This window comes from Metopolophium dirhodum, chromosome 4 (genome assembly GCF_019925205.1).
Source record: "Metopolophium dirhodum isolate CAU chromosome 4, ASM1992520v1, whole genome shotgun sequence".
NCBI lineage: Eukaryota > Metazoa > Arthropoda > Insecta > Hemiptera > Aphididae > Metopolophium > Metopolophium dirhodum.
This window is the reverse complement of record NC_083563.1, coordinates 26,362,757-26,381,114: the sequence shown is the minus strand read 5'-3', so window position 1 is coordinate 26,381,114 and position 18,358 is coordinate 26,362,757. Positions and strand designations below refer to the sequence as shown.

The 18,358-nt window shown below is 26.5% G+C and overlaps 1 protein-coding gene across 3 annotated transcripts in view; it reads left to right on the top strand.

Moving 5' to 3' along the window:
- The first annotated feature begins 375 nt into the window (after nt 1–375).
- LOC132943877 (inverted formin-2-like) overlaps nt 376–18,358 on the top strand; it is a 58,027-nt gene continuing 40,044 nt past the window's right edge. For 2 of the 3 annotated variants that reach the window (XM_061013017.1, XM_061013016.1), the window contains exons 1-2: nt 376–547; nt 13,630–13,863. In XM_061013017.1, coding sequence (XP_060869000.1) covers nt 13,637–13,863 — 227 coding nt within the window. In that variant the 5' untranslated portion in view covers nt 376–547; nt 13,630–13,636. Of the gene's footprint in view, nt 548–13,629; nt 13,864–16,642; nt 16,764–18,358 lie in introns of those variants that run through there. The other variant, XM_061013018.1, reaches the window with a different exon arrangement.

The following is an 18,358-nucleotide window of genomic DNA, read 5'->3' as shown; positions in this document are numbered from 1 at the left end:
TAATAATTTATCATAAATCACTATCAATATATATATATATTATTTATAAAATTATCTAATTAAATAAAATACACAAATGTTTACAAAAAAAATTTTTTTTTGAATTTTTTTAATATTAATTTAGTTTTAACTTTTTTTGCACATACATGACAATTATTATGAGCACTAATTGTTTCGTATTTATTAAAAAAAAAACTGATTAATTTGAAGGATGTCTTAAATTCTCGATGAATAAACAGTACCTAATCAATTGACATTGTTTTACTATATTATTATATTTTAATCCATTTAATACGCTGGTGTAGGTATTTAATACGCCAGTAGACCTTGAAGGTTTTAGTTGTTCGAATGGATATTGGGGGGCGGGCATGTGCTGCAGTCAAGATAGGTACCTACCTACCTACCGTCATTGAACCTCAACTTGTGCTCGTAGCCACAGCAATGTCATTTAAGTATAATGTGCCGTTGAAGAATTTAGTGTACGAAAGTGCTATGAAGTATTATGCGTAGACGTCTGGACTTTTTCAATTTTCAAGCTTATAAAATTGTAAGTAATTTCACATTTTAATTAGGTATAAGCAATTACATCCCATTAGTTGATATTTCATTACCTTATCTATTCAAAAAACGATAAATCCATATTCAAACTTCAGAATAGGTACGTAATGGAATCTAGGTGCCACAATCCCTTTAATAATAAAATTGGATCGGAAGCAGTGATTTTCTGTCTTTGTCTAACACACGTGGAACAGAGGAATGTAGATGTGTTTTTATTCCAACGTACCGCCGATTGATCTAGTGAAGTGATAAGAATTCTAAAAACAGATTTTAATTTGGTATGTCTACTTGAGATCAATTTTCCCACATTTTTTGATTTTTTTCCCCTAAATCTTAAAAAAACTCGTACTAAAAATGAAATAATATATTTAAATTTTTGGAGAAAATAAAATCAAAAAATTAAAAATCAGGAAAGTAGACTTGACGACAAATTCAAAATTGTTTGTTGAATTCTTATCACTTCACTAGATCAATCGTACATTGGAATGAAAACATGTCTAAATTCCTATATTCCACGTGTGTTAGACAATGACTGAAAATCACCGCTTCCAATCCCCTTAACTAAATTAAATGGGTACCTTTAGGTTTAATATATAGGTTAGGTAACCTACTACTTACTATAATGTACTATAGTCTATAATCATTTAATACTGCACTTTACGTTAACTAATCGTAAACGATGTTTCCGTTACATTTTATTTCAAGAAGCTATTATTTAATAGGTATCTATCGGCTACCGTAATGTATTTACAAATTAATTATTATATATACCATAAAAATTACTATAATATCCCAAATTTAAGTTATAAGTTATAACTAATATTATGTACTTACCTAACAAGTTATTATAACTATAATAACTGGTTGGTACAATAATAAAATACTTGCGTATATAATATTTAATATTTTAAGAAATAGGTAACCATCTAATAAATCTATTTAGCTAAGAAAATATTTCAAATATAGGTACCTATGTTATTTATAATTTATTAATATATATTAGTCATTAAACAATAATAATAATAATTATAACATAATAACATAAAAAAATTCGTATGAACTGTTGCCTGTTTGTATAATATGTAGGTATATACTGATTTACATTAGACCTCGGTAATGTTTGCGTTTCCAACGAAACCGTCATGTCCGACCGCAATCGGTGAAATGCAATGACCTATTGAGTAATACCAAATAAATATTGTGTATAGGTTACGGAGTGCAATTCAAATAAGTCTTTTATTTTTACCTTCAGCGATTTCCCGGCAATTCTATAGTTTCCACGTGCAAAACTTATAGGTCATTGCAGAACCAATGTTCTACAAAAAAAATACCCAGAGGCAATGATTCGTACAAATTCCCCTACACTTATATTGTAGCGAGTAGGTAGGTGATATGCAGATTCGAAGAAAACATAATAAAATAAATTAGTTCCTTATTTCATAGAATTCTATCTGCTGAATAGACACTCCGATTATACTTAAACAACAGTATCTATGTACGTTTTTTAGTATTGCAGCAATAATATATGATTTTACTCAGACTGGTTTTTGTGTTGTATTTGTCAAATTGTGATTTGTGATGCACATATAATATAATATTGACGGTACTAAAATATTGAGCAGTGATAATATTAAATACCTTACTTACACATTGAAGTAGTTTCTTCAGTGTTTTTTAATATTTATAATTATTCAACCCGACGGGGTGACACGCCAACAAGTAACACCTACCACTTAGTTAACCCTTTCACTGTTCCAGACCATACTATATGTAATGGTCCTGTATTTTAAAATATTAAAATTTACAGGTATCGGTATCGATAACCGTACAACTTAAGAAAAACCTTGGCTCTCATTATTTTATACTCAAATAATTGGATCATATTATAGTTCACAAAATTTAAGTTTTGTTTTACGTAGCATATACAGGTTGCGCATAGGGGAGACTGGGGGAACTACAATCGCGGGTCGTCGGTCACTGTGTAATACCGGTCACCTCGTTATCCAATAAACCAGTGCATCTAAAATAATTGTATTGACCATACAAAAAGGTTAAAAATGATAACAAAAACTTATTCTTATTGGAACGATATTATCAAAAGATGTTTTCACATTTAAATGTGTATATAATTAGTTTTTAAAGAAATTTATAAAAAAAAATTCTTGCTACCTATCTTAATTAAGGTAAAAATATTTATAATATATTTCTACTTGATAGATGTACATATAAAACAAAATATGGAGAGTATGATTAAACATTCAAATCATGTAATACTATTATGGTTTATCAATAAAAATATTTTTAATTATTTGTTAAAATGGGAAATACCAATCAGTCGTTCTGTGGGTCACTGAATAATGGATGGTTAGGTGACATATGTTTAATATTTTCAACTGTCATTGTAACAATATTATATTAGAAGCCTAGCTTGTATTAAATTTTCAAGCTTTTTAACCCAACAAATTAAATTCAAATTGTATCGTGTATAGAAAATGATAATATAAACATTCAGTGAAAATTGCATGTATATACGTTCATTTGTTTTAGAGTTACACCAAAAACCAAAATCAATTTTCATAATAATTTCTGTTTTCCTTTATTTTTGTTCTGTTTGTCCCTGCACTTTTTAAAACTATTGAGAATTTCAATTTTGACCTCCCGAATGCACTAACTAGATTCACTTTCCCATTGAACAAGAATTTACAAGATATTGTTGAAGAAAATCGAAGCAGTGTTACTGCTCAAAACGGTGATGACAGACACAGAAATAAAAAATATTAAAAAAATACATCATTGTAAAATCAATACATTCATCGCCCCGCTCAGAATCTAAAAACAACAAATTACAAATATTTATTGTAATATAATTTTATTCATCATAATACATAGGTACTACATACACGAACCATTTGAGATAAACCCAAATGGTTATGATTTTTCTATAATTTTTTTTTTATTACCTACCTATTAGAAATAATTGTTACAATTCCTACATGAAAAGTACAATGATTAATTTTATCCAAATACTTATTATCTACACCTACGATTCTGAGCGAAAACAGTCAGTCAGCCTATGATATTACGAAGTATATTTGATGATATTATTGTGAAAAAAGTGATTTATACATAACATATTTGGAACCTATACATGAAACCTTGTTTTAAATTTTCAATCCTTAGCTATAAAAGTTGAACATTTTATACATTTTTAACTACATAATAATTATTAAATTTTAAATTTGAACTTTAAATGCTTATAAAAAACATTGTGCCTATGTATTTTAAATATTTTTCAACTACTATTGAAACAATATATCAGGAGTCTTGCATTACATTTTCACGCTTAATACGAAATTTACATGCGTATAGCACCGTAGTCTCGGCAGTCTTATATTTACTGCCACTAAGTGCAGTTGACGATCATACTCAATTATGGTTTTAAATTACATTTTTATAAAAAATTAACTGTAATAAAATAATTATAACTGTGTATGTTTTGTTATGTCTACTTATGTAATTTGTTATATAAAATAATTATTATAATTTTGGTTATGATAACATTGATAACATGAGATGTTTTATAAAAAAAAGGTATTCGAAAAATTGGTAAGGGGGTCCGCGATTTCTAGAAATCTTTCATCGGGGGTCCGTGATCTACAAAAGGTTAAGAACCGCTGGTGTATAGTAATGGTTAGTAATGGTGTATAGTATATGCTAATATAAACATTCAGTGAAATTTGCATGTATCTAGAGTCATTCGTTTTTGAATTATATCAAAATAAGAAAATCGTTACACAAGAAATCGAGTGTATGTCAAATGTTGTAAAAATTTTTATGAATTCTCAACTCAAAATGATTTGCTAATTTTCGTGATTTTTTCGTATTTTGTCAAGATTTGAACTTTAAATGCTTATAAATAAAAACTGTGACTAAGGATTTTTAATTTTTTTCATCTGCCTTTGAAACAATAACCTAGGAGCCTTCTATTAAATTATCAAGCTTTTTTAACCAACAAATGAAATTTTATTGATATTTATAGAAAAAAAAACTAAAAAAATGGAAACTGATAATGTCCGTAAACAGCTCAAAATAAATCAAAATATTTGGAAAATGTTATGGTGTATAGAAAATGCTAATATTCAGTCAAAATGTCATGTACCTACGGTCATTTGTTTAAAAGTTGCACCAAAAATAAAAATCGATTTTCTCAAAAACAGATTTTGCGTAAAAATTCCCGTTTTTTCTTAGGTTTTCTTTTGTTTTTCACAGTGCTTTTGAAAACTTCTGGAAATTTTTACTTTTGACCTCCCCCCCCTCCCAAAGTACCAACTAGATTCACTTTCCTATCAGAAAAGATACTGTTGAAGAAAATTTAAGCATTTTTACTGTCCTAAAAGGTGATGATCGACACAAAAATAAAAATAACACATTATTGTAAAATCAATACATTCATCGTTTCACTCAGAATCTAAAATGTAAAATCATTGTCAAATCTATTTAGCAGGTAGGTACTTTCACGGCGTTATTGATAGAGCACTATACGTACATCATTGGTATATATTTCTACCACGACGTACCTATGATCGTTTATTTTATGACTTTGAAACGCTTGTGAAAAAATTGGATGGTTGTATTTTTAATATTTTTAAATTGTTTGAAAAACAACTATTCTATTTAAATTTTTTTGAATAAATTCAAACAAAAAATTAACAATTTCAAGTCTTTAAATATCTTAAATCCAATTTAAAATATAACATTGTGTATAGAAAATAATAGTTGTAAGTAATTGTTATAGTGGAATGTTTCATTTTTAGAATTGCAACTTTAGTAACAAATAGGGTTTTATAAAAAATCGTATTTTATACATTTCAATATACTATTTATTTATTAATAGGTATATTTTGCAATTTCATCATAATTACTTTCTTGGCTTTTTTATTGTAGACATTTATTTTTTATAAAGGTAAACAAACTTATGAGGAATCTTGTATTACATTTTCAAATCTTAGATTTTTTTCTAAAATATACGCGTATTTCAAGGAGTTAAGAACGATGGTGCAAGAAAAATTCAAAACCATCCTTTTTTTGCTCGTTAAAATACATAAAAATCAAAATTTGTTATATAGATGCTAGGCGGTAAAGTAATAAGCGTACAATAATTGTTGTGCGTATGCGTGTCAACACAAAATCAAAGATATAGCTTCCAAAACAATGATTTCCAAAAAATTTTTTTTTGCACCATTATTTTTAACTCGTTGAAAAAGTATGTTTAAAAAAATGTATGGGTAGCTAAAGTGAATTTATGCCCAATTTAATACACTGTCTTTGATTTTTCAACTCATATAGGCTGAAGATAGGTAAAGGGTAGGTCACACATGATTTTTTCAGCATATGAAAAAGTACATTTTTTTGTCAATCTAAATGGTTGCAATTCGTTACATTTTATATTAATATTATAATTAGAAGAAATATGGTATAAAAATTTTGTACAAATATATTTATTAAAAATACAAATCTTTGGCCTAGACAACGTCGGGTGCGACAGCTAGTAATATTGTATAGGTACTAAATTGTGTTTAATTTTAATGCAGACAATATATTTTTAATATTTTTTAAACTACTATTATAAAAACATATAAGGAACCTTGGATTAAATTTTCAAGCTTTTTGACCCAACGAAAAAAGTTTTATCGACATTTATAGAAAAAAACTAAAAAATAATTGAAAATTGTAAATGTCTATAGTTGATAGCCCAAAAAGACTAGAAATATTTTGAAATTGTTATCAATTTATCATGTATAGAAAATGATAAAATAAACATTTGGTGTAAATTTTTAGTATCTACGATTATTTTTTATTGCATTACAACAAAATAAGATATGAGAAATTGGGTGAATATAATATAATGTCGAAAAAACATCAAACACTCATAAAAAATATTGTGGATTTACGCTCGATTTTTATTTAATTTCCATTTACAACAATTTATGAGAAACCTTGTATTATCAAGGTTTTTGATCGGGTGAACATTTTTATTGACAATAATTAAAATGAACTAATTAAAATTGAAATTTTCTTATTCTTATGAATAACTCAAAAAATGTGAAAATGTTAATGATGTATAAAAAGTTCTAATATAAACATTTGGTAAAAATACCATGTACCTGTTTTTTTTAGAGTTACACCAAAACCAAGATGGAATTTGTCAAAAAACTGTTTTTCCTAAAGTTTTTTTCTTTTACTAGACGTTTTCGAAAACTGTTGGGAGTTTTTATTTTCCACCCCTCAAAGTACTAACAAGATTCACTTTCCTACTAGAATAATTGCTGAAATAGAAAATCGAAGCATTTTTACTTATAGGTTCCAAAAGGTGACACGTAAAAAACAGCAACACATATCGTTCTAAAATAAATACATTCATCGTTCAGCTTAAAATCTAATAATTAATTTTCACAAATGAACGATTTTGATTGTCTTTAAATTATAAAAAAATGCCTTCTTTATGTATCGTGAAAACTTGGTAAAGCTACTGTTAATACTGTCTTCGTGAGTTTGTTTCAGGCAAAACCTTTTTAATGTACAAATTACAGGTGGTTTGGCATTCACTTTAAATCATCTAAGACTTAAGAGTCTACTAAAGAATCAACGAATATAATATTATTTATAAACCATAATGATAAAATCCAATTCATCAGCGATTTAGCAATGGTTGATTATTCCTGTATTAAAATTTAAAATAGAATTTTTGTAGGAAAAAAATATTTTAGGTACATAATAATATACAGCTTATAAAGTATGGAAACCGTACACATCATGTTATTTGTTTTCGAAAATATAAATCATTATATAATATTTTGATTATAATTTATATGTGGCCAAAATAATTTTGGTTATTAATTTATAATAATAATATGAGACCAAAAGGCAAAACTAATTAATTTAATTTAATTAACGATGTTTACTAAAATACATGTTATCGGAAATTGAAGTGTTATTTTTAATCAGTTTAATCAGTTATTGAACAAAATATATATATATATATTACATAATAATATTATAGGTATCTCACTTGATGATCCCCACTTCACATTATGGGCTTTCTATACACACAAAATTTAACCTATATAATATTGCATGATAATAATTACAATAATCATTTCGAAAAAAAAATACAGATTAACAAGTTTTAGATATATCTACTCTACAAGTTGATAATTATAATATTGTTGTATTATATTAATCTGCAAATTATCATAGAAATGTCATAATTTTATTTCAATATCAACTAGGTGCCTACCTTTTTATATGATTCCTGACTACTGTAATATTTATATTTTTTTAAAGATGTAATATTAACATTCAATATGATACAACAACCAAGTGTTATATTTTAAAACCATTGTGGCACTTATGACAAGTTCAATTAATTATTTATTAATTCAAACCAGTTTGACATTGAAAAGCTCACGTATAAATACTATCCCGCATATTATATAATTATTATTGTACCTAATATGTTTTTTTAACAAATGACTTCGACATAATGTACTTACACTAATTTCACATTTTTTCAAATCGCTAGTTATCATAAAATAATTAATTATAAATAACTAATTGTATAATGAAGCGTTTATACACGCAGTGCTTCCGCAGTAATTCCGCAGTAATTCCGCATAAAAAGTTTGAAGCATTTCTGACAATATTACATGGACAAAAGATTGTTCATTCAGCTAAAATGATGCATTTATAAGTAAGCCAATTTTTATTAATAATCATTATTTTGTTATTATATTTATTTATTTTATCAATTATTATGAAATTCTGTACAAATATAATTTTTTTGGAGCAATGTTTAACCCCTGGAACAAAGTATCCCACTATTACGGTAGGTATTTAAGACATACTTACCTAGTAATTTAGTAATATATAACATTATTATTCTATTTAATTATTCACAACACATCAACTGTCAAAATATATAATAGATATTGAGATCTTATAAGATCATAATAATGAATGAGTACATTAATTAAAATATTTAATTATAAATGTTATTATTCATATTAGATACATTATATTAGATGAGAAATTTAAATTTGAAATTACATTAAATAATGAAATATTTATCAATATTATTCTTTATATGTTACTCTTTTATGACCAGCTAAAGCCCTATTAGGTATTAACTGTGCACCCTCTTTTGCTTTGTAATTTTATTATAGTCGTTCGATGACAAATATAATGACGGATTTTAATCTGGCATTAAAGCAAAAACATCTCGTGACCAAGAGGAATATAACTTTTTATTTTGTTTAACTTTCAATAAAATTATGAAATATATTTATTGTTTGTATATGATACTGCATGAGTTGTTAATGGTAGATTATTTTAGGTAACTAGGTAAGTTTAGGTACAATAAGGTAGATTCCAGTCTTCCAGATAACTAAAAATTAAATTATTAGCTGTTTGGATCGTTTATATCGTGTGCCTAGCAGTAGATATTATTGTTTCAAAATCGGAGTTAGACTAACCTTTATCTGCATTCTGCACTAGTGAAGTCAGTAGGAAATAATATATATTTTTCTAAAGTATCCAAAGACATTTTAATGTAGCAATAGCAATACCTCCATAGATAAATACAGTGTATAGACTAATAAAATATGTAGTAAATATAATATATGCCATCCCATAAGATTTAGGAGAGATAGGAAATGCTTATAAATTCTGAATCAAATAAAAACACGTTTAGCCATTTAAGTTTCAGTATAGGTTCTGGGGAGAAAGATTTTGAACTATTATATTATCATAGACATTTAAAATCTTATATTTTTTTGTTTCGATTAATGTTAATAGAAATATTGTTTTTTGATCAAAAACGTTGACAATTTAATACAAGGTTCCTTATATTTTTTCTTATTGCATTTTTTAACTATCAAAAATACATAGTCACAATTTTTTTTTTATAATCGTTTGAAGTTCAAAGTTCAAGTTTAATGAAATTAGAAGTTAAACGATAAATAACAATTTTCCTCTATAATTGGTATATTGGGAACGATTTTAGCTATTCTGTTGTACCTATTTCAAGTTCTTCAACAAATAAGTACCTATACTAATAAGTAATATTTAATTGTAGTGACTTGAAACTTTTACGATTACGTACCAATATTATATTATTTTATATACACAATGACATTTTCAAAATACTTATAGATTGATTTTGAGCTATTTATTCCAGAAAATTATATTAATGTATTGACTTATAAGTTCATAACAAAAACACAATATGATAAAATATAATACAAATTGTGCGTAATGTTAATACAAATTATAAAATACTTACTAATAGAAATAGGCGTCTAAATCTGACACACTCAGCTCAGAATTGATTTTGTATTCAATAATTTATCATTGAATTCAAATTCAACATTTCATCCATTACAGCCTACAATGATCTGGACCGATACTCCAATCTACCTAATGGCGTTGAACATTTTTAAACATTATTGGATATTTTTAAAATTATTAGATTTCTGAAATTTAACATAACTGATCTATATAGTATATATACTGTCGAATATTTTCCATAAAATTAACTAAATATATCTTATTAGTAATAATTGTTCGAAAATGACGATACAAGTTGTATGTATATATACACGCAGTATTATAGCTGGGAGCTTGTAGATATTGCAATATTGCGTGTCAAATATAGGAAATATACGCGATTTATGTTAGATTATATTACCAGTGACTCATGAATTATTCGTGTGTATATTATTTACATAGGTAATATAGTTACATGTATAGTAGTAGTACATATATGTATAAACTATTTAGGTATGGTACCTATATTTATAATATATATATTCAGATTCAATTTAATTATTTTTTCGTTATTTCTATTTGATTGTAAAAAACAAGAACAATACGTACCGTTATATGACCTTTTTTATTAAGTAGGTAAAACTTGATTGTAATCAATGTAAATATTTGTGGGACATTTAATATTGCCTACATACACATATATATATTATATATATTATATTTACGAGACCCAACGCTTCAGGAATTCATAGTTTAGTTTTTTAATTCATAGACCATAGTAGGTATGGGCAATTAACGGAGACAGTATTGTTTAAGAATGAGAATCAATTCATATTATTATTAGTACTATCGTACTAGGTATTAATATAATAGAGTTGAAATTCTATACTTATAGACATAGGTATTAAAAAATTGTACATCACTCCACTGTCTGTACTAAATTCACTTTAATGTTATAGGTATTTCTGAAGAAATTCATCTTTTTTTTTTTTACAGTGGCCTATATCTAGTGAATAGTGATTATTTTATTACAATCAATAAAATTGTGAAATCAACTATACCTACCTATTCGTATATCATACAAACGTTAAAACGTATTGCACTGTGGTTGTAAACTGTACATGAGAATAAAATCACTATAAATCAATATATAGCCGTTGTCAAATAAGATATTTTTTAGACAATAGGATCTTCTAGTATAATAAAAACATAAATACCGAATTTCTGATAAACAGTATAATATTAATGTCTTAGATTTTATCACTTTATAACTGTTTTTTTTAAATGTATGCTACAGCCCACAATGCATGAAACAATAGCCTGCAAATGATGAATAAATAAACAAAATAATATTGAATTAAGTATTGACAAATTAACTACTCAATAAACCGTATCTCTAAATTTTAAATATTTTAGAAAATTACTTTTAATTAAAATAAAACACTGTTTTCTATGATTTATGGGTTAATTGAAAAAAAAATACTAGAATACATTTTTTTCAAGTACGTAACCATAAAATGAATAAGAATTATCAAACTTTTAATATGCTCTTCTGAACAATATTTATTATTTTTAATTTATGTTGTTTTGTATGCGCTGCACTATGTTATGTATTATATGTACTATGTAGGTCTATTAAATTTGTGATATCGGCATAACATCGTCTTGTAAATATTAAATATTAATAAAAGTACACGTGCTAATTGTGACATGAACTTTTCGGTCGAGTAGACCGAGTACCTTCATATAACATGATGATAATATACATGACATCGGTTATTGTTATTTTCATTTTAGCACCTACTTTACGTATAACTCTGACACGTAGATATTGCAATGGAATCTATAATAATATATCCATCATTGTGCTCCATATAATATAGTCTATTGTGTTTAACTAGTCTGCCTCGACGAAGGTTGATTATAATATATGTATATAACATGATGGGTATTGGTTGGCGTAAGAACAGCAATATGATAATTACTGTGCTGTCATGTGTATAATATTATACGAACGTTTGAAATAAACAGACTTCACGTGGGGTGTTGTATGAACCATTATCGTTCGGCCTCTAATTCGAGGAGAAAAAAAATTAACCGACAATTAGGACGACAGCTTTAGTAACCGATGTAATACAATGATAAGAAACATGCGTATCGTCGTCGAAGTCTCTTTGCAGCGCCAGTCAATAATTGTGACCATAAACGCGAAAATAATTTTACATTGTGGACTGGTTGAAACTTGAAACGTTATTTTTTTCCTCTAAATTGATTTTTATTTCATACATACCCACACACTTATCAACAGCCACTTGTTATTACGTCATCGTCACCACTACTTGCGTATTTTATATGAGCTCGTTATATTTTTTTAACGAGCGGATTCAATTTAATTTTTTTCACACAACGATATGACGTATAAAGGTACAGATGGCGTTTGATGTCCACGTGGACATATGCGCAATACTGCAAAGAATCGTTTTGTGATTTTGTACTACAAAGTAATTTTTAAGTTTTTATTAATATGTACCTACTTTTGATCTTTTAATTTTTACTACCAAAATATAATTTTTTCACTACTATTAATTATGAAATAAGATTTCAATTTTTCACGTTCATATAGTCGTATCCAAATATTAACATCTCTATTAAGAGATATTATGTCGTATATGAATTGAAAAACTCTAGTTATTTTTATTTCATTAATTTAATAATTCAAATCTGTGGTAAAAAGAAATGTGCACTGCACATTGTGCAGGTATAAAAAAATTTAATTAAAATGTACAATGTACATCGTACTTGCCGATGGTGGATGAAGTTGGCACGGTCAGGTTGACGATAAACAGAGAGGTCAATTCTGGCAGTAAACAACTATATTCTCAGTTATAGAGTAGAGCGTCTTTCAATGCGGTAAGTCAGTAAAACAAACACATTTTTCTGAAATTCAGGTATTATAATTATATTATACCTATAAGTATCAGCTCTGTATAGTGTATATATGTATACACTATACAGGATAAATCCTGATTATTTAAGTAGTAAGCACTCATTATCTTGAAAAGTATTAATGGTTTTTAAAATATTTATTTAGATAGTTTGAAGTCATTGAAAAACAACATTTTTAAACATTTTTAGTTTTTTGCTTTTTTAAATGTCAAGGTTCATTTTTTATTTCGTAATTTTCAGCGTTGGAAAAAGGAAATAAAAAAGTTATTCGTCGTTAATATTGCACCTGTTGCCGCTCTTCTAGATAATAGTTATACTATAAATGTATAACATAGATGAAAATGCATAAAATTCATCATCACGACATATCATATTATATAGGTACATTCATATCGATCGTAAATATTTAACAGTTCCTCAAACATTAAATATTGTCTGCCATCACAGTACTTGGTTCATTGTAAATATATATATTTTAATGAACAGTTAAATTTGTTAATTTTTTTGTCTTGCAACAAGGCGTTGATTTTTTTATTATTAGATGTGTATATATGATAACATCAATTTCACAGTCACGTAGATTTATTTTGAAATAAGAAAATCATTTAAAATGACTTTTACTTACATCATAGGTAGTAGTAAGATTATTTACATGATATGTATAGGTATTGTATATCTAACTAAGTTTAAAAACTATAATGGTGAAATAATAATTTATTATTAAACAATAAATTAACATATTATATATTATATACCTACGTATAGTAATAATTATATAGTTTTTAATAAATTATGTTTAAGATAAAATATGACTACGCAAAACCAATGGATGAGATTAGCGAATCTTGTGAAGACTAACAATGGCACAACAATTAACAATGAGAAAAATCGGCTCAGTGGGTCAAAGCTGCTGGCCGACATGAGAAATGGTGTAAACCTTTCAAAATGGGAACCAGAACTCTGTATAAAAATGTTACAGTTACCTGGCGTTGACAATTATTTGGCGATCAAGAAATTGATAAAAAAAGCTGACAAGTAAGTAACATTACGTTTTTTTTTTAATGCATGCTTCTATTGTATTGAGCATTAAGTGTAAACCTTTTTTTAAAATTGTTATTAAAAAAATAGCCCAACAGCTTTTTGCTTAAAATTATATTTATACGCAATTATACTTGCAATAAAACTTATGTGAATCGTAAATGTAAAGTGATCAAAATATTTCGATAATAATATTAGATTATAGTATTACACCCTATTTCTTATCGTATTTACATTATTATCATTTTTGCTTCAAACAAGGTTTTCATTTTATACTATGAACTACTGATCACACATACAGTAGCGTACACAGAATTTTAGTTCGGTTATGGTTTGTACTAATATTAATCACAGACCCGGGGCTTTATCCCCATTTTCACTTATTTGCTAAACAGTTTTTCGTACAACTGGTTAAAACAATTAAAGAGTTAAGTCTCAAATTTAGCCTACGTATTGAACCTGGTCATCTATACATCTTCTTTGTGCCGTTTTAAACGTGGTAATTATTATTGATAAAACGATTGTGGTAGACGTGTAGCAATGTTCTTATATCAGACAAAAGAAAACTAAAACTATGATTCTCGGTTTTATTTTAAAATTTATTTTATATCTATTAAAAATTACCAACAATGTGTCTACTCTATGTATTGATTATGATGATAAATGAGATTTTTTGTAAAAAGAATACATTTTAGGGGGGTTTAAAACCCTGGAACTAGTAGAAATACGACTACCCCTCGTACACCACCGCACACTTATATAATATAGGGTTATAGCTCTAAAAATTCAAACAATTACAATACTATTGTGTATGGTCGGCCACCAGTAAAAAATATTAAGCCTTAACATAAAAGATATTTTATAATACTTAAAATATCGGTCATATATACATTAAATGTATCTGTAGATACCTAGCATAATTCATAAATAACCATAAAATATATATATGTTATTTAGCTTATTTTTACTATACATAAACATAATGAAGCTTTAAATATAGTATATCAGCTACATATTTCATTATAGCTTATTAGACAAGTGTTGTTTTACGTTCTGGAAAAAATGGTTTAAACTTATTAACTATTTAAAACATAATGCAACTTTTATTTCGCAATTATTACATTTTTGTTTGTATAATTTTTTTATATTTTTATATAACATTAAGTATACTTCACGGGAAACCAACTATTATAAGACTTGTTAATAGGTTTTTGATTATGAAATATATTATTTTCGATCCTCAATACAAAGATATAATCGTGAACAGTTGTCAGTTAGTTAAAAAATAGATTAAACACATCGAACGAGGACACGTTAGTAAATAATATAACATCATACATTTTTTTTAATGATATTCAATCTCAATAAAGTCATTACTCATTAATACTATTATATTAGAAAGTATACTTCCTACTCAGAATTCCCACTTCTCGTTCTATGATTTTTTTAAAGTAATACACTTATCTTATTAATATTTTAATTAAGATTAAATTAGACCTTCGTATTGTCTCGATTTTAAACCATTACTTTTCAAACCAGCAAAATATTGTTATAACGAAAGCATACAAACATCTATACAAATCGTCAAATAATGTTGCATATACAAAACCTTTTAAGGCAACTTCAATTCGTTATTGTCCTGGAAGACTGTAAAAAATCGTAACATTTTGTTTATATGTATAATTGCGTGTCTAAAAATCCCAACACACCAATGATCGCTCGAGGATTTTTAATTTTCAAGTGCCGAATAATCAACGGTGTTTACATCATTATCTATCACAGTTTTGGAATATTGAATATATGAGACACAATCATAATATTATTGTAATAAATAATATAATATAACTTATACTTACGGTATTTTTTTTTTAAATGTATTATCTGATGAACAGTAAAATATTTAATAATTAATAACTATTTCTTACCTATTCCATGTTTACTAAAACATTCAACTGTGAAATTGCCATCGGTAAGATTTTCAGGGAAATTAAAATATATAGATACTTACTCGATTTTCATTAATTTGTACATACTTATTTTTATATATTTGATGTATATCAAAAATAACGGTTAATTGGAAAACTACCAAAGAGGTATCCTATAAAAATATAAATTACTCAATGGGAATTTTGAATAACACGGGTGACGTGAGTTATGAAGTGTAATTTGTATCAAAAGAAATACCAAAAAAATCTATACTATTGCGAAATATAGTACACCAATTGAAACCGGTATGAACCTTAATACTGAAATAGAAAACATAAAAATAAGAAATTAAGTGAAAAAATATATATATACAGATAATAGTTATAAGTTATAACTATATTATTATGTTAATGTGAGACGAAGGTACTTTCAGCAATAACATCGGTGTGAAAATTTCCTTGAACAAAGTCGTTTATAAATTAATTATTATTTTTAATGTTTTCAAATATTAAAACAGTTTAGATACCCTAGTATCTTCTCTACAGTTAAATATAACTAACCAATATTATGCGTTAAATTGGACATTTCGAAAAGATAGCAATAATTTCCGTATGATTACGTAATCGTGTTTGATTTAATGTATATTAGTATTATATTAACATATTGTTGTGTATACCTACTTGATTTAAGAATCGATTTATTATCAAGAAAATAAACTATTAAAAGAGAATTATATTTAATACACTAGGTAGTGGTACCTTCTTAATTTATGGCTAAATAGTTCTACTAGTTGGACTTTCGATATCGTAACATACCCACGACCCACGCGTTTTATTTAATTTTCTTTATTCCATTAACACATTAGTAAAAATAGTATATTGAAAGTGATGAACATGTCTAGTTATGCTTGTAGAGTTTAGAGGATGTGAGGGCAAAGGAATTGGTTCCAATGATAAAATATACATACAATGGTAAGTTTAGTTATTGATTAATTACGTTTATTTTGTGCCTTGTATACATTCGCTTTAAGTTAAATACAAATTAAAATGTAAATAAAAACTATATTTTATTTTTACAAAATAAGTTTTGAACCGTACATCATTTTTGCAGCAAACAGTAGTTATAGAAATGCGTAATAAAATTATACTATGAGTGCCTTCACAGTGTTGATAAAAATTCAAACACACAACAAAATCACACTTTTTGGCCCTAAATTAAAAATATGTAGTGAATATAATGTTTATATTTAATACATTTAAAGATTGGCCAAAATTAACCTTCTCAGTTTATTTGGTGACTTAAATAAGTAAATAACTGAAATACATGTCTTAGAATAATGTTTTTTAGTTTTTGTTCGTGTGATCATTTCAATACTGTGACACAAACAATTAAAAAAAAAAAATAGTAATAGGTACTTACGGTATTTAAATTTTTTAGTGCTTAATTTTGTAGTGTAATTATTATTTTCCTAATTTAACAAAAATGGAATTTAAAACTTGTTGAAATAACAAAATAGAAAACTTTAAAATCGATACTTATTGTATTGTTATTTTATCGGAGACCTAAAATTGGGATCACTCTATATACCTAAAGATTATATATTATGTATCTTTAGGTATAGTGCATATAATATAATTATAACACATTTATAATTGATTTATGACTGATTTCATTTTATAGTTATTAATTTCCAACAAACTGTTGATTTTTGTTTATTTTATATTTTCATTAATTAATTATTTATACCATTTCCGTATTATATTATACTGTATTATTGTAAGACTTGTTTAATTTCATATCAAGCAAGTGTAAATAATAAGTAGGTAAGGAAAACTGGTGTCTGATTTCCCCTTAACGGTTAGGTACTTAACAGTAATGTTTTCATCAAGGTTCGGTAATTGTTCAGAAACAAACATTTTTAGTGCTTCTATCTGCACATTTCAAGGTTTGTTGTTTTAATTTTGCTAAATTGGAGAATTTCCATTAATACCGCCGTTTTTATGTTCACGCCTCGAAAATTTGGTTTTGGACTTTTGTACGGCTGCCTTGTCGTTGTAAATGTACTTACACATTCCTCTAAATTATTTCCGTCTATTTTTATGTGATAACTGTCAGATAAAAATATATTGGTTTTTTTTTTTTTTTTAGTTAATACCAGATCGTTTGTTACTTTATTTAAAACGATGCAGCGTCTTACACGGTATAATCGGTTAAAATGCTAAATACACGAAAATTATACATGTTATAGGAGTGTATCACATAATTGTCTTCATAACAAGGTACTAAGGGGGGGGGGGAAGAAGTTGAGGCAATGTAAATCCATCAATAAAGTTAAGTCTAATGTTAAAATTTTTTTAAGAAAGCTCCAAGTCGTTTTGATCATTTAAAATCTGTAGTGTGTAGTCCTATATAGATGTTTGTCTTCAGACCAGCCATTGCATATTGAAGACTTGGGCTACATGGATTAAGGCAGCAAAGTATATTGTTTTACATATTTTGTAACTTTTTATTGCATATTATACTGCACATTTAGTTGTTTTATAGTGCAGATACTAGTCTCGTGCCC